At 39.5% G+C, this 27,725-nt stretch overlaps 1 protein-coding gene across 10 annotated transcripts in view; it reads left to right on the top strand.

Moving 5' to 3' along the window:
- The window catches only part of TTLL5 (tubulin tyrosine ligase like 5), a 282,889-nt gene that overhangs the window by 212,852 nt on the left and 42,312 nt on the right, over window positions 1–27,725 (top strand). For 4 of the 10 annotated variants that reach the window (XM_063088853.1, XM_063088854.1, XM_063088859.1 and 1 more), the window contains 3 exons: window positions 5,540–5,757; window positions 9,514–9,604; window positions 25,567–25,649. In XM_063088853.1, the coding sequence (XP_062944923.1) occupies window positions 5,540–5,757; window positions 9,514–9,604; window positions 25,567–25,614 (357 nt within the window). In that variant the 3' untranslated portion in view covers window positions 25,615–25,649. Of the gene's footprint in view, window positions 1–5,539; window positions 5,758–9,513; window positions 9,605–25,539; window positions 25,650–27,725 lie in introns of those variants that run through there. The other 6 variants (XM_063088855.1, XM_063088856.1, XM_063088860.1 and 3 more) reach the window with 4 other exon arrangements.

A 27,725-nucleotide genomic window follows, 5' to 3' on the forward strand; every position in this document is an offset into this window, starting at 1 on the left:
GTACAGCATCAGAGGGTTGCACAAAAGTTGTAATGTGTTCTTTGCAATGAACAGCTCTCGGCCTGGTTGTGGTAAGGTGATTAGTGGCTTACATGCCCAAGAAAATGTACCATCCCAGTACTTTAGTTGCCAGAGAGAAACATACTAGAAGTGGCTTTTTGCACTACGTAATGGGAACTTCAGGCAAGTTAGGGCAAAATCTGATGTGGGGAGAATACCTAGAAATGTTTCCTTTTCTGAAATCAGAGGAAAAGGGACACAAAGAGATATTAACCAATAAAATAGAGATTAGCATGTGCCTATGTAATCTTCCTTAATTCTCAAAAAATGAATTTATTGAGTTATTTCATTACAAAGAGCCATCTAGCTCTATTCCATCACCAAGAAGCCTGAGTGAAAGCTAAAAGGAGTATTTTTTTGGAAGGAATTTAAAAAAACAACAACAAAACCTTCCAGAATTTAATCTCTGAACAGTATTATCTTTTTAGTAAGAGAGCCCAGATCTTGCTTCCCTGTAACCTTCCAAGTTGCAGTCTGTGTTCTCTATCAGAAATTCCTCCTTCCCACCCACAAGTACCCTTATGTTGTGGGAGAAGGAAGGCCTTTCCATTCTTTTGCCTGGGGCCAAGCCAGTCCTCAAGCTGTGGTTTTCTCTGAGTCTCCTTGCTGTAGTATGGCTTTTTCCCACACCCAGCAAAGAAGCCAGAGTCATGTATATGTTGACCAGGTCTTGAGTAGTGGCCAGTGTTCACACAGCTCTCTCATTCCCAGATGGTTGACTGATGACTGTAGCAGCCTCCATCCCTATGTTGTTAGTATTGTATATCCAAACCTCACATTTCTTAGAAATTATATAGAGAACTTCATATAATTCTCTGTCTTTTTATGAATGAATAGTAGGACAAAACAGTTTACATGATCTATAGTTCCTGGAGTTGTAGGATTGGGTCCAGGCCTTGGGGGCCTGGGGAGACTGATTCTGCCAATAGTCTAAATGCATCCATTTATATGTCTGCTTTAACATTGCCTACGTGTTTTCCTGGGTTTCTTCTTATCAGATTTGATACCTTTAATCCCATCCCACTTAGCCTTGGCTTTTGTGAAACACCTGCAGACTTGTCTACATTACTAACTCGTCGGCATTTCAGATGGTGTACAGTTGTAATAATTTCATTATCCATTCAGAATATTGGAGTATGATCACCAAACCACAGGTCACAATCTAGAAGCTTTTTACTGTATTTGGAAAGAATATCTGCTTTCTGAGATTCAGTACAGTTCTGGTGTATTGAGACTTAAGCTTGAATCTTTGGTAGATTGAGATTTCTCATATCAGTTAGTAGTCCATTTGGCTGTGTGTAACAGAACTCCCTCCCCCCACCAATGGCTTAAACAAGTTAGAGGTTTATTTTTTTTTCCGTATAATTATAAATCTAGAGATAAGCTCTCCCAGACTCCATAGTGGCATCAGAAACCCCTGCTCCTTCTGTCTTTATCCTCTGCAGTCCTTAGTGAGTAACTTTCACCCTATGCCTATCCACCTCTAGCTAGATATCCATGTTCTAGGCGGGAAGAACAGTAAAGGGCAAAAGGTGTGTACTGAGTCCATCCCCTTTGACAACCTTTCCCAAAAACCACACCAGAAACTTCTGTTTAAATCTCATTGGCCAGAACTGTATCATGTGGTTATCCCTAGGTACGGAAGAGATTAGGAAATGTAAGTTTGTAGCTGGGCACACATTATTACCCAAACAAAATCAGAGTAGTAATATTAGGAAGATAGGGAAAAGTGATAGTATCCAGGCAAGTGGCAGTGTCCTGAGAAGTAAGTCTTCCTGACTTATTTTATTTTGTTGTTTGAGATAAAGACTAATCTTATATAGAACATTAATGTCTAAGGTCCTGGCACAAAATTTGCATCTAGGAAGGTGCATGTGTTTGGAAATCTCAGAAGGGCTTCCTTACATTTTGTGGCTGAGTATGAGTTGAACAAAAATAGCATGCTAAGCACTGTTGAAAGTCCAGAAAATGGTCCTGTTACAAGATTACGTCTGTATGGAAATACACATTTGCCTATTTTTTTGTATAAGAATTTAGTTGTTGCTAAAAAAAAAAAAAAAAAAAAAGAATAGTTGGTAAGTAAATGTTTATTAAGCACCTGTGCATTTTAGTGGGCACTGTGGGTGAAACAAAAATTAATCATACACAAACACACACTGGAAATGGCTATATTTTCCAGAAGGGAGAAAAAGTGCATACATAAATGGCTGTAATACAAGGTGGAATATCCTAACCATGATGAGAGATATACAAATAAGTTTTTATAAGCGTTCAGAAGAAGAAAAGATTATTTCTACCAGAGGAATTGAGTAAATATGATCTGGAGAACCTAAATGTGTTTTCCTTTTAAGAGTTTGCTTTCACAGCTAGTGAGCGTCATTGTAAGACTAGAAAAATATGTTGAAAAAAGGTATTAGCAACCACTGTTCACAAATGATTACTGATATGTAGACTTGTGTGTCATCCAGTGTTTTAGTTCCTCAATAAACTGAGGTAGAGGTTTGGGAAGAAATGGAGCATTCATTGAGTATCTACTGTATGCCTGGTACTTTTATTTATTTCAAGAAATCTTATTGAATGCCTGGGCTACAGTTGCCTATATGATCTTCATTTAATCCCTAGCAATCTAGCAAAGTCATTATGATTGCTTATGAGAAAGCTGAAGCTCAGAGAGGTTAGGTAACTTGAAAAGATCACCCATTTTATAAGTGATAGGGCCTACATTTGAGCCCAGACACATTTAACTGCAAAGCCATATTCTTTTCTACTTACCTTGGGTCTCTCTGCCTTTCAGTGTTGACCTACCAATCTGGTTTTGTAGCCAGTGTTGAACAGTTGATTCCTTCTTCAACTCAATGTAATAGGGAGTCCTATACCCAGTGGGTTGAAACTTGGGCTTCATTTGTATATTTTGACTTATACTCAGAGTTAATTTGTTACCTGCTTAAATGTTATTAGAACTTGACTCCCTTTTGTCTTTTTAATAATTAATTTATTTTTGTAATAAGTAACTACACACACACACAACAAAAGGCAAAAGATACAAATGACACATAGTAACAAACTAGTCTCCCTCCTATCTTGAGCCCTGGGTAGCAAGTTCTTCTCTCTGGAGGTTATTGGTTTTTTGTGTATCCTTGCAGAATTATTCTGTGCAGATACTAATGTGTGATACTAATGTGTGTATGTGTTGGTATGTTTGTATGTAGTCTTTTTTTTAAAAAAGCATAAATAGGAGCTTACTATATACTCACTGTTCTGAACTTGCCTTTATCGGTCATTCTTTTATTTGTATTTAGATGTCCCAGAAAGGTAAAACTTGGTGAATTCGGAGATATAGTTATGTTGTCAACATGGCAACATTTACTGAATAGATGTTCTTACTGATGCCAATTCCCTCACAACATTAAACTTATAGCTCAGTAAAGACTATTTTTATTTCTAAGAGCTCTTTATTAACAATGGGTTTTTTTCTCTTCTACTACTCAGTGAATTTGTTTGTGGATGGCTTAATGTAGAGTTCTTTAGCTCTCATTCTGATTTCTGGTCTCCTCATCTTGAATGAGGCATCTCCCAAACACTTCATATCCAAGCTCACTTACTAGGATGTAGTGGTGAAAATAGAAGCCTAGGGTAGCCTATTCCTGTCTTCTCCCTTCCAGTTGAGTTTCCCTCACAGATTTTGAGGCCCTCAAATATGGAAACAGCAGTTGAAAAGAATGGGTTTGTTTTAGAGTCCATCCTAGAAGCCTGATGTCTTGCTGGAAAGTTTGGTTACTTGTCCTCAGAAGGCTTGCTGAAGCAAAGTCAGGGCTCCTGGGCTCTCTTGGACCATGTGAAGACCTCATCATGTGCCACGTGTACACATTTAACATTGCTGCCCTCCTGGCTTTGCCCATGGCCTTGGGTCTTTCTTTGTTCCTCTTCTTCAGATCAGAGATGGAGAAGAGTACATAGCTCCTCAGTTTCTCCCTCAGGTGGCTTACAGAGATGGGGAACATCTCAGACTGGTCAGTTCGAAAATGTTCAGATCCTGTACCTCTGGAATCTCTTTGTTCTTTGTCAGGCATCTCAAACACATTTACTCCACACAAGACCCCTTGATCCCCCTCATATCTGTCTAGCCCAGGACCCCTGGACACATTTCCCAGAAATGGGATGTTCCAGGACATGACTATAGAAGGATTGGTTAACATTTTACTAAAGCTACCCAGTTCATCTTTTAAATCTGAAAAATTAAAATTCATAAGGGATAAAAATAATACTAGTGAATCTGTGTAGAAGGTGAATGTTTCCTAAGAGTATCTCATCTTATTCTATCAGGCCTTGCCATGAGGAAGTGACATTTCTCCCATATCTCTTTACATGTTGCATCTATAGATAGAAATCACTTGCTAGAAATCCTTTTAATAAAAAGTGCTATGTATTTTGTCACTCATATTATTTTTCTCTTAACATGGTTTCACATTTAAAGCTTTTATAATGCATGCATATTGAAAGCAGTGTTAATAGTGTTGAAAGACCAGTAACAAAATTTGTGATACAGAAAAACTATTTCTAATGAGGTAAATAATCTTTAAGGATTTGTTAAACATCTACTTGAAGGAAGTATACTTTTACATCTTAAGATATATGTTGGCATTTGTGGTGTTTAGATGGTGATTTTTAGGTCTTTATTTGTAGGCTTACCCTCTGAGCAAAAATACCCTCATGTTGATCTTGTATTCATAAATTAACTTGTATTTATATGGTAATTTTACTTTGAAAGTGTTTTCAAATGTAAAACTTCAAGTTAATCTTTAGGTCAACAGGGTGTTACTACACTAAAATTCTGCTTCTGTTCCAGCCTCTTCTCTCCGCTCTCTGTTTGCTCACTATGCCTGGACCACATTGGCTTCTAACCTTTTCTCAATCGAGCAAACCTTCTACTGGAGTTCAGATTTTTGGAGTGGGCTGGAATTGAGTCAAGCTTCAAGTCAGTTTTGTTCTGTGCTCTATTTTTAGTACTTGACACCCAGTAAGAGACATTCAATAAAGTTTGTTGAAGTTAACAATGAAGGTAACTAAGACTGAGAGACACCAAATGCTTTTCTAATTCACGCATTTGGGCCAGCACCTAGTTAGTATAGTACCCAGGTGCCCTGATACCTACCTAGCCCAGTGTGCTTTCAACAAGACCATCTCACTCTGCTTCCAGAGATTCCATTCTCTGAATGTAGACCAGCACTGGCAACATTAGAGAAGTTTTTCCTAAAAAATTATTTTAGGCTGGCCTGTTAGCTCAGTTAGTTAAAGTGCGGCCTTGTAACACCAACGTCAAGAGTTTGGTTCCCTGTACCAGCCAGCTGCAAAAAAAAAAAAAAATTGTTTAACAATTTCCTGTTTCTTTTTGCCTACTTTCAGGATTATAAACCAGTTACATGTAGCAGATGGGTCTTGAAGGGGATCTCCATCAATCATTTTTTTCTTTTTCTTGTAGGCGATCTTTGGCAGCCAGACACTACCTAACTCCAATTTATGGACAATGAATAATGGTGCAGGCTGCAGAATTTCAAGTGCCACAGCTAGTGGCCAGAAGCCAACCACTCTGCCACAAAAAGTGGTGCCACCTCCAAGTTCTTCCTCCTCCTTGGTCCCCAAACCCCCATCCAGTCATAAACAAGTGCTCAGAAAGGCAGCATTACAGAGGGCTTCCAAGTAAGTTTTCTGTAATCTTCCATTTAATTTCTTCTGAGTTGTATCAGTTCTAAGCTAATAGTTCTCTTTATTTATGGAGACTGCAATGCAGTTTGTACTGAAGTTTTGAAAACAAGAACACCTCGTGGGGCATAAAGACTAACTCTGGTTCTCACCCCTGGGTACAAATTAGAATCACCTGATGAGCTATTGAAACATGCCTATGGCTGGGCTCTACTTTGTGGAAGGGGCAGGCGTTGTTCTTTTAGGTTCCCCAGATGCTTGTGATGAGATCAGGTGATTGTGATGAGAGTGTGCTGGGTTCAGGATTATTTCTAACCAATTCTGCTGGCCTGTGACAGGAGTTACAACCAGACGGGTGAACCAGACACTGCCTAACTCCAAGCTAGCAGTCCTGAACTGTGGGCTTGGAGAATGGAATTGAAAACTTCTTCCTCATTGTATCTTCTCTTGGTCATACTACCTAATCAGATCTTTTCAGTTTCATATAAATTCAACATCTTTTGTTCACATTTAGGCATTTGAAGGGGAAGACATAGGATAGAGATTTAATTTGGGGGTGTTAACTTCATTGACACTAGTCAGCAAGCTCTGTGTAGCAACAATGTTTCTAATACCTTTTGTAGTCTACCTATTTTACACTAAAAAAGATATTTTCATGCCTCAATCAAATTTTTGTAGATCACAATCCTTCCCTCTACCTACAGCCATTTTTTAAGTAGAGAACTAGAAATAGATTGGTAAAGGTATTGATTCTAGCAGCCCTTTTCCAGTTTAAAATTGGGGAGCTTTTCAGAGATGTCTGGAAGAAGCAGGTATTTCCTGCTGTGCAAACACCTAGAGGAAATTTGTGTATTTCTCTCGCTCTCATTAAAGCTACCTCAGGCATTTTTCCTTCATAAGATCAATTTTACTTGTAAGAAAGAATCTTAGGACATAGAAAAAGTAGTTACTGTTTTTTGCCTCATTGGATAGTGAATGAAATTCTGTATTTGAGTTGAAAACAGTCCCTTGTGGCTGTTTTAATTATATTGCTGCCATTATTCATTTATCAAACAAATATTTATTCAGTGCCTGCTAAGTACCAAGCATTGTTCTAGGAACAGTTGGCATTGCAGTGACTGCAGAACTCTCTGGAGTGGTAGAGAAGGGCTTTAGGAAGCCTGCAGCTCGTGTTTGAATGCCAGTAGCAAAATAGAAAGGAAACTGTGTGTCCTCTCACCCTAGAAAGAGTAGAGTCATGTCCTTAAGGGTACAGCCTCTGGAGCCAGACTGCCTGGATTCATATCTCCACTCCACACTTTACTAATTTGACAACTTCAGCAAGTTTTAAGTTATTTAATCTCTGAGCCTCAATTTACTCTTTTATGAAAATGGAACAATAAGAGTATCTATTTCATAGGTCAGTTGGTAAATATTTAACAGAGTTAATATATGTGAAGAACATAGAGCAAGGCTTGGCGCACATAAGAACTCAATAAGATTTCGTCACCATCATATGCTTTCTAAAACCACACTCTCCTTTGCAGGTTTGAATAATCTGCAGTTAACTAGGAAAATTAGGGAGTCAGATGTGAATGTTTAATTTGCTATTGTGGTCCTTGTTTGTGGATTCTCTGATTGTTGCCAATACCCTGAGATGGCCCTTGGTAGCCTGTGTGGCCAGCTGGTTGGTTTGTGAAGATGTAGGCTCAGGAAGCAGGGTGGCATTTGAAGACGCTGCTCACTGCCCTGAATTCACTACTGGCAGGAGAACTCTTCAGCCTCTTGAGATGGAATTGCTGCTCTTTGGACAAACTTTGCTTTGCCGCATTTTTGTGGTTTCTTCTCTGTGACAGGCAGGAGTGTGGGAAAACCGGAAACAGCTCAGCATCAAAAATGCACAGAAGAGGGGAAAAAGCAGAGATTTCTTCAGAATTTAAGAAATATAATCCAAATATCAAAAGGCATGCTGTGAGGCATTGTTCCAGGAAATAGTTTCCAATTTGCCTTAAAAACTCTAGCACGAGTCTCTAAAGCTAAGTTAGCACTAATGGAGACTTTAACATTCTCTCCCTTACATGTAAAAAGTACAGTGTTTTGAGGGCCCTACTGATTTCAAATATTCTCCTGACATTTAGGAAAAAGAATAGCATGGTTTTTCATCTGGACTGACTCAATGAAAAGCTTCCTGTGTGAAATATCCAGATAAAGTTTTTTAAAAAATAAACTTTATTTTATATTAATTTTACATTTCCAGAAAAGTTGTAAGGATATATATGGAGTTCCTATGTACCCCTCACCCAGTTTTTCCCATTGTTGACATCTTACATTGCCATGGTCCATTTGAAGAATGTACCATATTAAAAAACTATCATTTGTATGTTACTGTGAACTAAACTCCATACTTTATTTGCATCAATGAAGTTATTTTTAATCTAGAGAAACTTTTCATGGCTCTTTAAATCAGGATCCTGAGTATCAGTTGATATATTCTTATTATTCTAAAATAATTCTTGTTCTTAGCCAACATAGGAAGTTATTTAACATCTCTGTGAGTCAGTTTCTTATTTTAAAATAGGAATTTAAAAAAAAAAGAAAAAAGGGGGCTGGCCGATTAGCTCAGTTGGTTAGAATGCAGGCTTATAACTCCAACGTCACAGGTTCCGATCCCTCTACCAGCCAGCCACAAAAAATAAATAAATAAAACAGGAATAATAGTAGTACCTGTCTCATGGGGTTATTAAGAGAAATAAATGAATTAATGAATGTCAAGCACAAATGCAATGCCTGGTACATAGTACATGCTAAATAAGTGTTAGGTATTATGTTAACAATAGGATGGCATTTCAAGAAACTTTTATGTAATTTTTTACTTTCTTCTTTACAGGATGTTTTGCTTCATTTGCTTGGATCTTGTTGTGGCCTTCAGTCTGGCTCAGTTCGGATTAATCAGGAACCTTTAGTTATGACTGGTGATACTGAGTCACACTCAGGAATTCCATAGTTGCCCCAAGAGATCCAACTAATGAGAAGTTGTAATGAGCTTTTGACCATGCCAAACCCTGTGTTTATGGGTTGGACTTCAAGCGTTTTCTAGCACAGAAGTTGGCATTAGACAAATATAGGAGCAATTTCCAAGAGTATCAAAGTTTCCACATCGTAGAGGGTTGAGTTTAGAGAACAATAGAACATAAAAGATGGAATTTCATTTGGATTTTGGCGCAAAGGGAGTTGGGAATCAGAACAGTGGGGTCCTATTTCTTTATGATAATACTCAAGCCACTTTCCCTCTAAAGTTTCATTTTCCCATCTGTACAACAAAAACCACTGTCTCTACTGAATAATTAACCAAAATAACTTTTTTTTCTGTCCGTTCCATTGAAAGCTTTTTTATGAGCACGTGTATTTTAATCCTGATGTGTTACAGCCATTTTCCTCATTCCTTCTCAGCCCAGCAGTTTGTCATAGTTCTCAAATTCATATACTTACATTTCCTTTAGCTAAATCTCAATTTGTCAGTTCTGTGATGAGAATGATTTAGAATTTTTTCCTTTTTTTTTTTTTTTTAACCATTTTCATAGTGCCAATAGCCTTTCTTGATTTTCCTCTCTAATGCTTGCAACACTTCATAATTTAGTACCCGCTTCAGATCCTCCTTTCAAAACTATTTGTGGTATTTCTTCCAAGCAGTCAGCTGAACTGAGAAAGATGACAGCCTGTGAACAATTACATGCATCCTAACTGTCTCTTCCTTGTAAATGACCTTTTTTTCAGAGCCACAATCCTACTCTCCAGGAAATATGGGGAAAGAAACCTGAGGGGATTGAAGTTTGCCAGGAACATGGGCAAAACTCATAGGCTAAAGGTGAATTTGAAAGGGCAGAGTCAAAGCTGTTGTAATTTGGGAGGCTTCTCTGAAAAAAGAAAACTGTTTAAGAAACACAGACTGAACTGCAGTGTTTTCCTTTGAATAGCTGGGATTACCTTTCCTTACCCGGGTCTTAGGATATTCTGCATCAGGGTGACCTCAGTGGAAATTGGAGGTAACTGCTTCTCTCTGTCAGCACCCAGGACAGTGGTGTTTGTTAAAGGCTGCTAGGAAGGAGGGAAGCGATCAAAAGCTAAGCAGCCTGGTAAAGCCAAATATTAATTAATGTGACCATTTGGTAAGATCAGCAGGATGATGAAAGACGTTCAGAGATTTATGTCAGAAGAATATAAAAATAAGCATCAGATAGAAAAAAAAGTGTTCTATCTTTTTAACATGTGAGTCATGAAAGCGAGAAGATTCTAGAGCAAAGTAAACAGGAGATATAATGGTCCCAAAGTTCTTGGTGTAAGCATAGGAGATGTCATATTGTAGGTAAACCATCTTCTGTCAGCCTTTTAGCTTTTTATTATGTGTAGTTTCAAGAAACATGATTGAATCTGGCATATCTATCCTTAAATATAGGATTCTCTAAATTATGCATTTCTAAAATATGTAATTACAAAATTTTTGTGCTAGAAGATAAAGGAATGGAGGCAAACTGTGGGGCTATGAATATGGCAAGGTACACAGGTGGTCAGTGGCAGTGTCAAAACTGGAACTTATATCACCTACTGTGCTAAACTCAAACTCTTCCCAGTAGACCATTGATTTTAAAGGTCCCCATCAACCCATTCAAATACATCTGTACAGCAAATGAAAGATTAGTCATCCTAAAATACTGCTTTGAGAAAAATACAATACACATACCTAAGAACTCACTTCCCTCCCTTTGAGTTTTACCACTTAATAAATCAAATAAATATTCACAAGGAGAAAGAAGTAAAGTCGCTCTGATACTAAAGGTGTTAGGAGAATTCTGTTTGATGTAGGAAGGATTAGATTGAAGAACAATATTGATGGCTCTTATATATTGCCTTCCTGTGAAAGTGCAGTCTAGGAAATGAGCAGAAGACCTGGAATACCCCAGACAATACCCTCTCACTCTAAGGGACAGGGCCTGGAGGTAGGAAGAGGTGAGTGCCAATCAGGAGGTCTGCCATCTAGACCCTCTCTTCTACAAACCTTCATCATATGGACCTCAGTGGCAACATTAGGAGGTCTTAGGGCTTGCTTTTGACAAGGCCACTGACATCAGTCGGAGAGATGGGTAATAGCAACCACACCTAACCAAAAGTTGCATGGTTGTTTATAGTTCAGTGGGGAGAAGAGGTACATGAGAGTCACAGAATGATGGGTCTTCCTTTGGTGATTCATAGTTATGTAATTTAAATTAAAATCTCACTTCTCATCCTTGACTGCTGGGATGTTAAGAATGGTTATTGAAATGGTAGTATAACTACTGGATAGTTCCCATTCCTCCCTTGCCTTCTTCCTTACCTGAGTGTGGAAATCTCTTTTTAAAAGATTTGGGCAGGAACTTATAACAACCTCCATATCAGTTTCTCCATGAACATAAGCCCTTAATGGCAAACTTAGACTTTCTTCTCTAAGGATGAGCAAATATTGAAAAATCTTGGCTCCTGGGAATAGATTGTATAGCTTAAAAGAAGGCTTTATGGAGAAGATTCAGAGGCACTGCCAACCTCTGAAGTAAGTTTAAGCAAGAAAGAAAATAACTAATGTGTGTTCTTAACAAAATTTGAGAATAGAATGTGTCTGTGTGTAGAGCTAGAAAAAGCTGTCATATAGAAAGAGCAAGCATTTGAGGTCAGGGAGGATTGCATAGAGATGACTACCTAAGTGAAAAATTGTATTGAACACAGTGAATAGAGATTGGGCACTGCAGAAAATTGAATTTGTGAAATAAAAGACAAATGACAAAAATCCTGAGGAAAAGTATACAAAGATAAAAATGATGAGAGAAAAGATAGATTCAAACCGAAATAATGAATTCCAGAAAGAGAATAGAAGTAATAGTCACTACTATAGGCAAATAAAACCTAACATAAGGACATAAATGGTTTTGAACAGTATAGTTAATAAGATTAAATTAATAGATACAGAACTTTGTGCCCTACTGAGCTCCCATGGAGTAGTTCTTAAAACTAAACATTTCAATTAAATCCTCAAAAAATAGAAATTATACAGGCCTCATTCTCTACTTTACAATAAAATGAGATATTAAAAGTCTGGACAAAGTGCCCAAGTAATTTGGAAACTTTAAAATATTATTTTAAGTAACTTGGATCAAAATTATAATGCAGACTATACTGAAAGTAAGAATTATATTCATCAGAACTTATATTTGAAATGTAGTCAAAGATGTGCTCAAAAGTAAATTCATAATCTTAGTCATTTTCTTTGTTAAAATACAGAAAGAGTGAAAAGAAATTAACCAAGATACGTGGCACATTGGCTTTAATTGATAAATTGGCTTCAGCTGATTGCCCAGAGTGTTGTGTTGAGAAGAATTGAGGACTTTTCTGAGCTTAGCAAAAAGGAGTGCTTTGACATATTAGTAGTGTCTGCCACAGGCAGGCAAGATGAGGAGGGGGGTGAAAATGCACATATTTGTCATACCCAAACTAAGCTTTCATCTCATTAAGTTAAGAAAAGGGACAATAAAACAAAGCTAAGAAAAACAGATTTAAAAAAATCAAGAAGAAAAGCAATATAAAGTGAAAAGCAAGCAGTAAAATTAAAGTTCAAAACCTTATCTAGTTTGGGGTAGGGAGAAGGAAAGGAGAAAGTAAACATACATCTGCCAGAAAAATAAGGGCATTAAAAATAAAAAGACTTTATAGGGGAGATTGAAAAATCGTGAGAACACTGCATAATTGTATGCCACTAAATTCTAAAAACTGGGTGAAAGATAATATTTCAAAAAATATAAAATACCAAAATTACTTCTCCTTGAAGATAAAGAAAACCTAAGTAGAACACAAGAGAACGGCGCCTCAAACCATGTCTGACACATGGTAAATATTTATTAAATACTTGTTGAAGGAATGAGTGAAATTGACAATAAGCAATAGAGAGGATCGCCACTGAAAAGGCTAATGAATAAAAAGAGAGAAAGGGCCCAGATAGATATTATCAGGAACAAAAAGGAATGTAACCACAGTACAGTGGAATGGATAATGTGTAGCATATTTACAAAATGGAGTCCTGTGCACCACTATTGCACAAAAGTTGACTTCACTCAGAATTCGTTGAAATTCTGGTTTTGGAACCAGACCCTAGTTACTGATGTTCTAATTCTTATTTTTTAAGGATTAGCATATTAACTTCTTTTTGTGAAATGCCTATGTAATCCCTGGGCTGATAGGTAAAAAGGAAGAGACGTGCATATACCTATGCACATGTAGATATGTTGTAAGGAAAGTTGTGAGGTATTTAATATGTAACTAAATGTTTGCTAAGAAAAGTCAGTGTACATGTCCCTTTTTTTAGAATTCATTTTCTTAACCTAACTTGCAGTCTTGGGATTTCTTCTCTCCTTTGAGAATTGAAAGAGGTTGGTTATCACCAATATTATATGAAAATGACCAAGTTTGTGGGAGTTTATTTTCAGGACCTTCACAAATGCAGCCATGTCTGTTTTTGCCACAGCCCTGGTGAGGTCAGCATTTGTAGCTCTGCTCTTTCTGTAATATCTTGAGCATTTTCCCTTGTGGGTCCTTCCTTCCACAGAAGGGTCATCTCTGATGTGGTGGCATGAATCCAAGATAAACTTTTACTAAACCATTGAAATAGAAAACTAGTATCATTTAGTTAGAGATGTGGAAAGCCTTGAAATGAACCCAAAGAGAAACAATATAGCACCAAACCACAGTCAACCTTGTGAAGTAATGAACAAAACAGACCTTAAAGAAAGCATATCACTTTCAGAAAAGTTTCCACTGATGAAAATAATGGGCAAAAGAAAGAACAGAGGAAACCACAAATAAAGGAAATGAAGATCCACAAAAAAGCACATCAGAAGCCTTACCACCAAAATGGATAATGGGGATATTGCTCATTTGTTTATATGTTATATAGGCTAGCTATATGGTATGATGTGGAAGCCAGTGGAATTCCTAGCCAGCCGTTTGATTGGCTTATATTCCCTAAGTAGAGACTTGCACTAGAAGAAACCTTTTAAAATGATAAACTCAGGCAGTATTTCATCTTATCAGGATATGATTTTTAATGCATCATTGAACAACTTCTTCGAAATATCCAGAAGAGCAGTTCCTTGAGAGTAGAAATAATGCCCATGTCACACTTCAGAATAATGGAAGAGGCAGGAGTAGATAGATGTGGAGCAAGTAAATCGAATCCTGGGTTAGGAGGTATACATGTAATATTTAAGGAAACTATGAGCCAGCTGCGAACATGTCTCAAGGAAAGATACTGCCTTAGTTGAAAGGAGCATGTCACTATTAATGGAATTCTTCTAATTCTTTGTTGCCACTATACACAGACACATTTCCTATTATAGTTTTTTAAGTAGCTAAGTTAATTAGTGAAGCCTGCCCTTAAGCAGATTTTAATGATCACAACAGACAGTTCATCCTCAAAGAAGGGCCTAAATTAGGTCTGTTATTCTGGCTGAGATTGGTAAACCTCTAACTCTCATCCTTTCACTACATCTAACACTTCCTTCTCCTAGATACTCGCACCGTTTTCAAGAAGAGCAATTAAGGGCTAAATACTCACATCTGTCACTCTTGAATTTGAACTCTAACTTTTGTGCACCTTTTTTGTCCCATCTTTTCAGTATTTCTCACTGTAAAATTCTTGATTCTTTTATAACTCCAGTCTTTCTGAGTTCATCTTTACCTACCTCTTCATATTCCATCTGTACTGTGATCAGAAAACACCAGGTAATGGAGCTGCATCAAACACACATTTGACTTTCTCCATTCAGCTATTCAGAGAGAAAAAGAATGGTAATTTCAATTAAGTGACTGAGTCTATTTGATATTCCAGTCAAGATAAGATGGGAGATACATTGTTCCAGGCAGTCAGTCTCAGTCCCCACAAGTCTTTCTTGTAAGAAGGCATCACACTGTACTATTATTCTCATATATGAAGATGTATGTTTTATACAACACAGCCCCTTAATACAAGCCACCTGCCTAATTTGGTGCACAGTTGAAGAAATAGTGATTCATTCTGACACAGGCAGAAAAAAATATATATGTTAGATTTAATTAAGAGACAGTTTGTCAATCTCAAATGAGACCTCTCTTCCTGAGGAATCTTAAGAGTAATTTTGACTGTGAGATTTCTGCCTTGTAGGTTGCCAGTTACCTTTTGACTTTAATCGCAAATTGCTGTTAACTTTCAGGTTCTGAATGTCTGTGGTCATTCTCCAGTTTATCACTAATATTCCATACTGATATTGGAGTCAATGAGTCATCCAGTTTGGTTTTTCTGTATGTAAATAGGCTTATAATGAATACAAAGAGTATTAATCAACATTCCTAAGTAAAAATGGCAATACTAATAATAGTTCATGTTTATTTAGTCCTTAATTAAACTCCAGTCATTGTGCTAGGATATGCTTTACATTCACCATTTTATTTAATCCTCAAAACCCTATGAGGTAGGTCCTGTTAGCCTGTTGTTAAAGCATAGTGATTGACTTTAAGACAACCAAGGGAACATATACATACCTCCCTACATAAATATTTCCTAAAATACAGGTATTTCCAGGAAAGCAGCAAAGAATCATTGTAGGGGCAAGTGCAAATTAACATACAGGCTCTAGACAGCTGTGTTTCAAAAGTTCTTACTTAGAAGTGGGTTGTCCAGAAGTATTTTCCCAAGGAAATGATGTTATCACAACAAAAGTGTATTTACCCATAATGTGCCTGAAGTAGTAATAACAGATGTAAAGCACTTTGTGCTCCAGTGTTTCCGTGGAAAAATCCACTCAAGAGTTTCCCTTTGGATTGCTATGGATGCATTTCTGCATCACAGGGGGAATGGGTACCCTAGGCTAGAAACAGTAGAGTCATTAGAAATGTTCAAATTCCAAATCAGTGGTGGCTCCCAAGGCCTTTGATGGGAGGAAGGAAGATGGAAGAATGAGTGGAACTGTGCACAAGGGGCTAGAGGGTCAGGAGATCTTGGGTGAGGAACAGGGGGAGTTCCCAAGATGAGAGAAAGAAGGTTAGAGAGTTTGAGGAACCCAGAACTCATTAGATCTAACCCCTCAGGGACCCCTCTAATCCTTCAGTTAGCTCCCTGTTCACCGCCTCTGTTCCTTCTACTGACTCAAAGATGTTGTCTGCCTGTTCCCCTTTCGACCACTAACACTCAGGGCTTCCTCTGTGAAACTGAGACCAGCCCTGTGGCTTTTCTCCACTTGGCGCTCCCAAGCAAGCACAGTGACCCTAAAGGTTTTTAACTTCCATCAAGGAAAGAGCCTATCCTAGGTCCTCCAGAAGTTTTCCTTTTTCACTTGGATCTAGAAGAGCAAATATCAGCCTGTAGATGTTCTGGGTGGGTTTTTAGATCCATAAGGGGCTGAAATTAAATGCGTAAGCATTTAAGATGTAGCTATCCATGGCTGAGGCTTGTGGAGAAAAGGGAGAAGCCCTCTGCTCCTTTCTCTCCTTCTGCCTCTATGGTTCTCTCATCCTCAAAATGAAAGTAGAAAGGAGAGCGCAGGGTCCGAATTGCAGCTTGTCAGAGGGAAAGGGCTATAAGACAACATGATCTTTGCTTGCTGCCAGGCTGTGTCTTCTCAAGGGGCATGTCTCTTTCAGGTGTGTAGGGACTGCCTGGGCACCTAAACCTCTGTCCAGCTCTGCAAGTGCACCTAATACCACCTTATTCTTTACCAACTAGCCAATGTTTCCCTGACTTCTGTGGTGATATGATCACCTGGGCACCTGGGGTGCTATAAAAAGCCTAAGTTCTCATGCCCAATCCCAGACCCACTGAGTCAGTATCTCCAAAGGAAGGGCCTGGAAAGCTGTACGATAAACAAGTGACCTCAGGTGATTCCTGTCAAGGAAGTTTGGCAAACTTAACTGCCTGCCTCTGCCCACCCCCATCCCACCCTCTCTGCTGGTCTTTAAAGGTTGTTAGGACATTCTAAGCCTCTTTCTGCCTCAGAATCATTATATATGCTGTTTTTTTCATGAAAAGCTCTTTTCTGCTCCCTACTCATGGCTAATGCCTACTTCTCATAACTTCATGACTCAACTAAAATCAGAAAGACCATTCTTGGGCACTCTCCTCACCATCGAAATCACCTTCCCCAGTGTCGTTCTCTCATATAGCACCATGTGCTTTTTCTCCTTAGCATTTGTCACACAGTTTGTGTCTTACGTATTTGCTTTAATGTCTCTCTCACCCCAAGTGCTGAACACAAGGAATGCTTAATAAATATTTTTGTGTTAACAAATGAATGAAAAAAAATGGTATTGAGAGTGGGGTATTAATAGTTGGATTGGTTGTTGTTTAGCAGCCACAACAAAAGAAAAAAGAACAGCATATGAAAGCTTTAATCTCCCAGGTAAAATTTTTACACATCAACTAAAATCAAAGTAGATGAGCCCAACACGTAAATGTATTTATGGGTGCAATGGGTCAGATTTGTTCAAGAAGTATTTATTAAGGGCTGGCCCCATGGCTCACTTGGGAGAGTGTGGTGCTGATAACACCAAGGCCACGGGTTCGGATCCTATATAGGGATGGCCGGTTAGCTCACTGGTTGAGCGTGGTGCTGACAACACCAAGCCAAGAGTTAAGATCCGCTTACCAGACATCTTTAAAAAAAAAACAAAAAAGGACTTTGCCCCCGGCAGGAGAGGCTGCCTCATTTACAGGCAACAGCTTTGAAGTGTGGAGCAAGAAAAGAACTGTTTCTTAGCTGCAAAAGCGAATCTCGAAACAGGGAACACGGCGCCAGGGCTGCTGTGGATGCAGACAGGATCCCGGAGGCGGGGGCCGCGCTGAAGGCGGCCAGCTGCCCTATTCAGGATTCGAGGTTTCAGGCCGGCATTAAAGAAGATTCCTGGGAGCGCCCGAGCCGCGCCGCGACTGAACAGCCCGAGGCGGCAGCGGCCGAGAACGGGAAAGGCGGCAAACCAGAGGCAGAGAGTGAGCACCCGACCTCGCACAGCACTGTGAGTGACCCCTGGCCAAGCCCTGTTCGGGGGGCTGACACCCACCCGGCTCCCGCCTGCATCACCAGGCCACTCACCGCCCCGGGGCTGCCTCCATTTTCCCAGGTGCTGGCAGCTCCGCCCGGCTCAGCCGTCACTGAGCCTTCCCACTTGCTTGGCCCGGCACGGGGCTTTCCGGAGCCTGCGGGCCGGCCTCCTCTCCCACTCCCTCCGCAGTTCTCTGGCGGGGCTGGAGGCGTGGGGCGTCCCCGGCCAGTGTCGGGAGGGCAAGGAAGTACGGGCGGGCCGACTGTCACTCCACCACACCCTGGACTCCAGCCCCCGGTAAACTTCCTGTTACTGGGAGGCAGATACCATCTCTGCGGCCACCAGTTCGGAAAAAAGCCTAACCAATTTCTGGTTGGGAACAGTGTGGTAGGAGAGTTCCCAGGTCCGCTTGAACTTGCCAGAGAGCTGGCTGCAGGTGGGCACTAGATTCGGTCTATGACGGGGGGATACAAAGGTGAACAAGTCCCGAGAAAGATCTACACAGTGCTACAAAGGCACCCAGAGTGACCGGTCGTCTGTGCCTACCAGAAACCTGGCAGACTTCCTGGGCGAGGCGGTGCCGAGCAGGGTCTTGAAGGCCCAGCTGATAGAAGAGGGTTGCAGAAGACACGCCCCAGCCCAGCACAGTGCGCACAGAGTGGGGAGACGTGGGGCCAGGGAGGCGGAGACTCGACAGAAACCACACACCCTGTGGGGTCGCCACTGCACGATCCAACAGCCTGGGCCAGAGCACATGGAACAGGGAGAAGTCCTGCACAGGAAGTGAAAGCTCAACAGAGATCACACACCCTGTGGTACGAGATCCACCAGCCCAGCAGAGTCCAAGCTGACCAGAAAGGTGGCTCCCCGGAGAAGCCCAAGACCCGAGGCAACCACACACACAAGGCACTAGTGGCCAACTGAGCAGTCACGGAGGGAGCCATACGAAATTGGCAACCACAGCAACATCCTAGTTAGTCATTAGTCTCAAACCGGTGGACTGTGAAACCCCCTGCCACAATGAATAAACATCCCAAAAAAGATACCAGAAATACAAAAAATCAAGAAAGTACACCACCAAAAGTTAATAAATCTCAAACTCTAGGTCCTATAGAACAAGAAGCCCTTGAAATGACTGACAAGGAATTTCGAGCGATAATTCTAAGGAAACTGAATGAGATACAAGAAAACTCAGCTAGACATCATGATGAAATGAGGAAAAGTATACAGGATCTGAAAGAGGAAATGTACAAGGAAATCAATGTCCTGAAAAAAGATGTAGCAGAACTTGCTGAACTGAAGAAGTTATTCAGCGAAATAAAAAACAAAACAGAGAGTTTAACCAGCAGGCTTGTCGAAGTTGAAGAGAGAACCTCTGAACTTGAAGATGGGCTGTTTGAAATAACACAAGCAGACAAAAAGAAAGAAAAAAGAATCAAGGACATGGAAGAAAATCTGAGAGAGAGATCAGACAACCTTAAGCGCTCAAATATCCGAGTCATGGGTATTCCAGAAGGGGAGGAAAATGGAGATTCCATTGAAAACATATTCAACAAAATAGTGGCAGAAAACTTCCCAGGTATAGGAAAAATCACAGATCTTCAGATCCAGGAAGCTCAACGATCTCCAAACGTATTCAACCCAAAAAGGCCTTCTCCAAGACATGTCATAGTCAAATTGGCAAAACTCAGAGACAAAGAGAGAATCTTAAAAGCTGCAAGAGAGAAGCGTCAAATCACCTATAAGGGAGCCCCAATCAGGCTAACATCAGACTTTTCATCACAAACCCTAAAAGCTAGAAAGGAATGGGATGATATTTTCAAAATACTAAAAGACAAAGATTGCCAGCCAAGAATACTCTACCCTGCAAGGCTATCCTTCCGAAATGAAGGGCAAACAGTATATTTCTCAAACAAACAAAAACTGCGGGAGTTCACTACCACACGACCACCCTTACAAGAAATCCTCAAGGGAGTACTGGGTTTGGTTCCTGAAAAATAACTACCACTGCCATAAAAACCCAAGAAAAATCAATACCCACTAGTATAATAAAAATGGCATTCATGAAGAGAAAACAAGCAAGCAAAAACGCTATCTACAACCTAAGGAACCAACAAACACAGAAACCAAACAGTAAATCAGAAAGCAAGGAACAAAAGACACCTAAGACAACCAAACAACCAATAAAATGCTAGGAATAAATCAACACCTTTCAATAACAACTCTTAATGTAAAAGGCTTAAATTCCCCAATCAAAAGACACGGAGTGGTTGACTGGATCAAAAAGGAGGACCCAACTATATGCTGCCTACAAGAGATCCACCTCACCCATAAAGATTCACACAGACTAAGAGTGAAAGGATGGAAAAAGATTTACCATGCAAACAGAAAAGAAAAACGAGCTGGAGTAGCTATTCTTATATCTGACAAAATAGACTTTAAACTAAAAACCATAAAAAGAGACAATGAGGGACACTACTTAACGATAAAAGGACTGATCCATCAAGAAGACATAACAATCATAAATATGTACGCACCCAATGTTGGAGCAGCCAGATTTATAAAACAAATTCTATTAGACCTAAAGAAGGAAATAGACACTAATACCATAATAGCAGGGGACCTGAACACCCCACTGTCAATATTAGACAGATCATCTAGGCAAAGAATCAGCAGAGAAACACAAGATCTGAACAAGACTCTAGACCAATTGGAATTGGCAGATATCTACAGAACATTCCACCCAACAACCTCAGAATATTCATTCTTCTCATCAGCACATGGATCATTCTCCAGGATAGATCACATATTAGGTCACAAATCAAGTCTCAATAAATTCAAAAAAATTGGAATTATCCCATGTATCTTCTCAGACCACAATGGATTAAAACTAGAAATTAATAACAAACGAAACTCTGGAAACTATACAAACATATGGAAATTAAACAGCATTCTACTTAATGACATATGGGTCCAAGAAGAAATCAAGCAGGAAATCAAAACATTTATTGAAACTAATGAAAACAACGATACATCATACCAAAACCTGTGGGATACTGCAAAAGCAGTATTGAGGGGGAAATTTATTGCATTAAACGCTCACTTCAGAAGAATAGAAAGATGGCAAGTGAACAACCTAACAAAGAACTAGAAAAACAAGAACAATCCAAACCTAAAGTTAGCAGACGGAAAGAAATCATTAAGATCAGAGCAGAACTGAATAAAATTGAAAACCAAAAAACAATTCAAAAGATCAACGAATCAAAAAGTTGGTTTTTTGAAAAGATAAATAAAATTGACAAACCATTAGCATGGCTAACAAAAAAAAGAAGAGAGAAGACTCAAATAACAAAAATTAGAAATGAAAAAGGCGATATTACAACCGATTCATCTGAAATACGAGGAATCATTCGCGACTACTATAAACAACTATATGCCAACAAATTTGAAAATCTGGAGGAAATGGATAAATTTCTGGACACACACAAGCTCCCAAAACTGAACCATGAAGACGTAGAAAATTTGAACAGACCAATAACAATAAAGGAGATTGAAGCTGTTATCAGAAGGCTCCCAACAAAGAAAAGCCCAGGACCAGATACATTCACAGCAGAATTTTACCAAACATTCAAAGAGGAATTGACACCGATTCTTTACAAACTATTCCAAAAGATTGAAACGGACGCAAATCTCCCAAACTCATTCTATGAAGCAAACATCATCCTGATACCAAAACCAGGTAAAGATATAACCCAAAAAGAAAACTACAGGCCGATATCCTTGATGAATATAGATGCAAAAATCCTCACTAAAATACTAGCAAACAGAATACAGCAACACATACGTAAAATTATTCATCATGATCAAGTGGGATTCATCCCAGGGATGCAAGGTTGGTTCAACATATGCAAATCAATAAATGTGATACACCATATTAATAAACTCCAACACAAGGACCACATGATCATCTCTTTAGATGCTGAAAAAGCATTTGATGAAGTTCAGCCCTCATTCATGACAAAGACCCTCTATAAGTTAGGTATAGAGGAAAGTATCTCAACATAATTAAAGCCAAATATGCCAAACCCACTGCCAATATCATCCTGAATGGGGAAAAGCTGAAAGCTTTTCCTTTAAGAACAGGAACTAGACAAGGATGCCCACTCTCACCACTCCTATTCAACATAGTGTTGGAAGTACTAGCCAGAGCAATCAGAGAAGAGAAGGAAATAAAGGGCATCCAGATTGGAAAAGATGAAGTCAAACTGTCCCTGTTTGCAGATGACATGATCCTATATATCGAACAGCCTAAAACCTCTACCAAAAAACTGTTGGAATTGATAAATGATTTCAGCACAGTAACAGGATACAAAATCAACACACAAAAATCAGTAGCATTTCTTTTCTCCAATAGTGAACATGCAGAACGAGAAATCAAGAAAGCCTGCCCATTTACAATAGCCACCAAAAAAAAAAAATACTTAGGAATTGAGTTAACCAAGGAGGTGAAAAATCTCTATAATGAGAACTACAAACCACTGCTGAGAGAAATTAGAGAGGATACAAGAAGATGGAAAGATATCCTATGCTCTTGGATTGGAAGAATCAACATAGTGAAAATGTCCATACTACCCAAAGTGATATACAAATTTAATGCAATCCCCATCAAAATTCCAAAGACATTTTTCTCAGAAATGGAAAAAACTATCCAGACATTTATATGGAACGATAAAAGACCACGCATAGCCAAAGCAATGCTGAGCAAAAAAAATAAAGCTGGAGGCATAACACTACCTGACTTTAAGCTATACTACAAAGCTATAATAACCAAAACAGTATGGTACTGGCATAAAAACAGACACACTGACCAGTGGAATAGAATAGAGAATCCAGAAATCAACCCACACACTTACTGCCATCTGATCTTTGACAAAGGCACCAAGCCTATTCACTGGGGAAGGGACTGCCTCTTCAGCAAATGGTGCTGGGATAACTGGATATCCATATGCAGGAGAATGAAATTAGATCCATACCTCTCACCATATACTAAAATCAACTCAAAATGGATTAAGGATTTAAATATACACCCTGAAACAATAAAACTTCTTAAAGAAAACATAGGAGAAACACTTCAGGAAATAGGACTGGGCACAGACTTCATGAATACGACCCCAAAAGCACAGGCAACCAAAGGAAAAATAAACAAATGGGATTATATCAAACTAAAAAGCTTCTGCACAGCAAAAGAAACAATTAACAGAGTTAAAAGACAACCAACAGAGTGGGAGAAAATATTTGCAAAATATACATCTGACAAAGGATTAATATCCAGAATATATAAGGAACTCAAACAACTTTACAAGAAGAAAACAAGCAACCCAATTAAAAAATGGGCAAAAGAGCTAAGTAGGCATTTCTCTAAGGAAGATATACAAATGGCCAACAGACATATGAAAAAATGCTCAACATCACTCAGCATCCGGGAAATGCAAATCAAAACCACATTGAGATACCATCTAACCCCAGTTAGGATGGCTAAAATCCAAAAGACTCTGAACGATAAATGCTGGCGAGGTTGCGGAAAAAAAGGAACTCTCATACACTGTTGGTGGGACTGCAAAATGGTTCAGCCTCTATGGAAAATGGTATGGAGGTTCCTTAAACAATTGCAAATAGATCTACCATACGACCCAGCTATCCCACTGTTGGGAATATACCCAGAGGAATGGAAATCATCAAGTCGAAGGTATACCTGTTCCCCAATGTTCATCGCAGCACTCTTTACAATAGCCAAGAGTTGGAACCAACCCAAAGGTCCATCATCAGATGAGTGGATACGGAAAATGTGGTACATCTACACAATGGAATACTACTCAGCTATAAAAACGAATGAAATACTGCCATTTGCAACAACATGGATGGACCTTGAGAGAATTATATTAAGTGAAACAAGTCAGGCACAGAAAGAGAAATACCACATGTTCTCACTTATTGGTGGGAGCTAAAAATTAATATATAAATTCACACACACACACACACACACACACACACACACACAAAACCGGGGTGGGGGGAAGAAGGTATAACAACCACAATTACTTGAAGTTGATACGACAAGCAAACAGAAAGGACATTGTTGGGGGAGAGGGGGGGAGGGAGTTGGGGGGGAGGGGGGGAGGGAGAAGGGAGGGAGGTTTTGGTGATGGGGAGCAATAATCAGCCACAATGTATATCGACAAAATAAAATTAAAAAAAAAAAATATTAAATATCCGATAGATACAAAATGTAATTTTCAGAGCTATGGATACAACAGTGAATGAGACTGATATAGTCTCTATGTTTATGGAGTTTACATTCTAGCAAGGATGACAGATTTTAAGCAACTAGATCCACAGTTTCGTAATTTTGATTTGATAAATGCAATGAGATAATTACAGAGAGGTGTAAGAGCCTGTAACAGGGAAAGCTGACATGATCTGAAGGGTGTCAGACTAGTCCCAGAATTCCTAAGACATATAGCTTAGGAAACTCTGCGCAAAGAATACTCTGTCCTGTCTCTTATCAAAGTTGGCATAAGGGGAGGTGCTATATAATGGTTTCTCACCTTCAGCCCTATTGACATCTTAGACTAGGTAATTCTTTGTTTTGGGGCATTTCCCTGTGTACTGTAGGATGGATGCTTAGCAGCATTCCTGACCTCTACCCACTACCTGCCAGTATCACCCCACAATTGTAGAACCTCAAATGTCTTGACATTGCCAAATGTCTCCTGTTGGGAGGAGGTGGCAAAATCTGTCCCTCTTTCCTTCCCCACTTTAGAATCACTGTTGTGCATGAAACTTAGTTTTTAAAAAATGTGTTTTCTTATGACTTATCTAAATCAACACCAGGAATTTAATTTATTGATTTAAAAAACAACTATTTATTGGGTGCCTATTATGTGCCAGGCACGGTTCTAGGCACTGGAAACACAGCAATGATCAAATCCTTTGCTTTCTTGAAGGTACATTCCAGTGGAGAGAAATGGACAATAAATTTTAAAATACAGTTGGCCCTCCAAATTCATAGGCTCCACATCTGTGTATTCAAGCAACTGTGGATTGAAAATATTTGGGGAAAAAATAATAAATAAAAATGATGCATATAAAAAACCAATATAGTATAACAACTATTTACATAGCCTTTACATTGTATTAGGTATTATAAGTAATCTAGATATCATTTAAAGTATACAGGAGGATGTGTGTAGGTTATATGCAAACACTATGCCATTTTATGTAAGACACTTGAGCATCCATGGATTTTGGTGTCAGCAGGGGGTCCTAGAACCAATCCAATCACCCACTGATACCAAGGGATGACTGTAGTAATATTGTAGATGAAGGGTATAGATTCGTCGTAAAAATCCTCTCTGATAAGATGACATTTAAACAAAGTCTTTTTTTTTTTTCTGACCAGTATGGGGATTGCAACCCTCAGCAAGGTGTCGTCCGCACCATGCTCAGCCAGTGAGCGCACCGGGCATCCCTATATAGGATCCAAACCCACGGCCTCGGCGCTACCAGCGCCACACTCTCCTGAGTGAACCACGGGGCCAGCCCTAAACAAAGTCTTGAAAGAAGCAAGGGAATGAACCACATGAAAAAAAACACCAAGAGCCAGGGGCAAAGCCATTGGAGAGCCTGTATTTGACCTTGCCTTTCTGCACGCAGGTCTGACTAAGCTCCTGTGTGTTTCAGAGGGTCCTCTGCAGAAGGGCAGCTGAATGGACTCCAGAGCAGCCTTAACACTGCAGCCTCCGTGCCCATCACCAGCTCTACAGGTTAGTGGCACCAGCTCTTCTGCAGGCAGGACGACAGGGAAGGGACTGGGCTTGGCGCGTTCTCTCTTCTGCCTCCAAAGAGGGCTCCAATTCAAAGAACAAAGTATCCAGGCTCTTACAGCACTGGCAAAAGGGCATTTTTGCTACATTCAAAATAATTTTGACGGCCTAGAATAAGCATTTTCTGGAACTAGTTTGGGGTAAATGAAACTTCCCAGTCTGGTAGAATACTATCAGATTTGCAGCATTGAGTAAAAACACCCTGTATTTGACTGGTTTATATAGTATTTCCACATGCTGTATCTCTTACTTAATCCTCACAACAGCCCTGTGAGGTGGATCTTCTTGTCCTCTCCCCACCATGAGAAAATTGAGGCTCAGAGTTAAGAGGCTTGTGGGAGGCTAAACAGGGTTACAGAGCTAGAGCTGTAGTCTTTGACCTATGTCTTGTCATGCTGATGTCATGGTCCATTGACAGGTAGTTACCTAGAGCCTGGAGCCTTTCAATGTAGATACATATATACTTTAAAAGTTCAGGGAAAGATTTGTATTTTAATTCTATTTTTTCCCCAAACTTTTTGAAGTACCCTCATATAAGTTAGGCGACATTGGTCCAGGGATAGATTTTGGCAATAATTCATAAAAATACACTAATAAGTAATCAGAAAATTGAAAAAAAAATCACTTTGATTCAACTCAATGTATATTTTGAACCTGCTATGGAGAAGGTAACATGCTACATACCATAGTATGTAGAGAATAAACAAGACCATCTCAGCCCTTAGGTAAGTATGGACTCCAGGAGATAGAAAAGTCAATGAGAGATGTGATACAAGGCAGGTGATATTGGGTACTAGGGATGCATAGAATAACAATATACAGTACTGACTGAGCATTAGGTAACTGTCAGGCATAGTTCTGAATGCTTTATGTGTAATTACTCATTTGTTCCCTAAACAGGCATATAATGTAGGAACTATATTCCCCCATTTTTATGGCTAAAAAAATAAAGGCACAGATGATGAAACGTGTCTAAACTCTCACAGCTAGCAAATGGTGGGGCAAAATAGGAACCCAAGCCAGATCTTTAGGGATTGGGGAGGGCTTCCTAGAGGAAGAAACATCTAAGCTGAGACTCGAATGTGGACAAATCAGCCAGGAGAGGGAAGGTGTAGAGTGAAAGGAGCTCCAGGAAGACGGAACGGTGCATGGTGCCCCTGGCCTGGGAGCAACAAAATGTATTCTGTGAGCCCCTGTGGGTCAGCGTGGCTGGGGACTAGGGCATGAGCTGGGAATGGCAAGCAAAAAGGTTATGAGGTAGCAGGTCCAGTTTATGAGCCATGTAGGGAACTTGGTCATTGTCTGGACAGCAATGAGGAGCCATGAGGGAGTTTCAGGTGGGGGTGCAAGGGGTGGAGTGGGAGGTTGACATAATATACCTTAAAATGATTATAAGATCTCTGAGAAGTGTGGTTACTTGGCTCTATCATAGGAATAATTACATATATCTCATAGGCTAATTGTCAGGCTTAAAGAAATATCTGGAAGGGCCCTGTAACTACAGCAAGTTTAGGTAATATTATGGTAAGAGTATAAAAATTTGTTTTCCATTTAAAAATCTTAGAACCTGAATTCAAGAAATATTTGATGGGTATCTACTCCCCGCCACCTCAATCTGCGAGAAAAAGAATTACTAGAACATGATAGTTATTTTTGAGGAAGTAAAATTTCCACCTGGAATTGTTATGGACTGAGAAGTGATGTCTAAGAGAATCATAAATGAGCTTGAAGGATTTCCATGAGATACAGCTGGTAGAGCCCCTTCAGCTCTTCAAATTTGCTCAAGCTGGAGAAGTTACAAAGCCTAGGAGATACAGGAAATGCTGACTACTTCTTTTGCATGTCGAATTGATAAATATTGAACTCTTTAGGTGCACTGTGGCCGAGCAAGTTGGAAATTTGAGGTGTCAGGCAAACCATCCCTGCAGCATCTTGACCATAAATTAATGTTTACTAACTCTTGGTGAAGTTATTTAGAAGATTTTTGTGGCAGTGATACTGAATTTGGTATCAGCA

This window comes from Cynocephalus volans, chromosome 3 (assembly GCF_027409185.1).
Source record: "Cynocephalus volans isolate mCynVol1 chromosome 3, mCynVol1.pri, whole genome shotgun sequence".
Taxonomy (NCBI): Eukaryota; Metazoa; Chordata; class Mammalia; order Dermoptera; family Cynocephalidae; genus Cynocephalus; species Cynocephalus volans.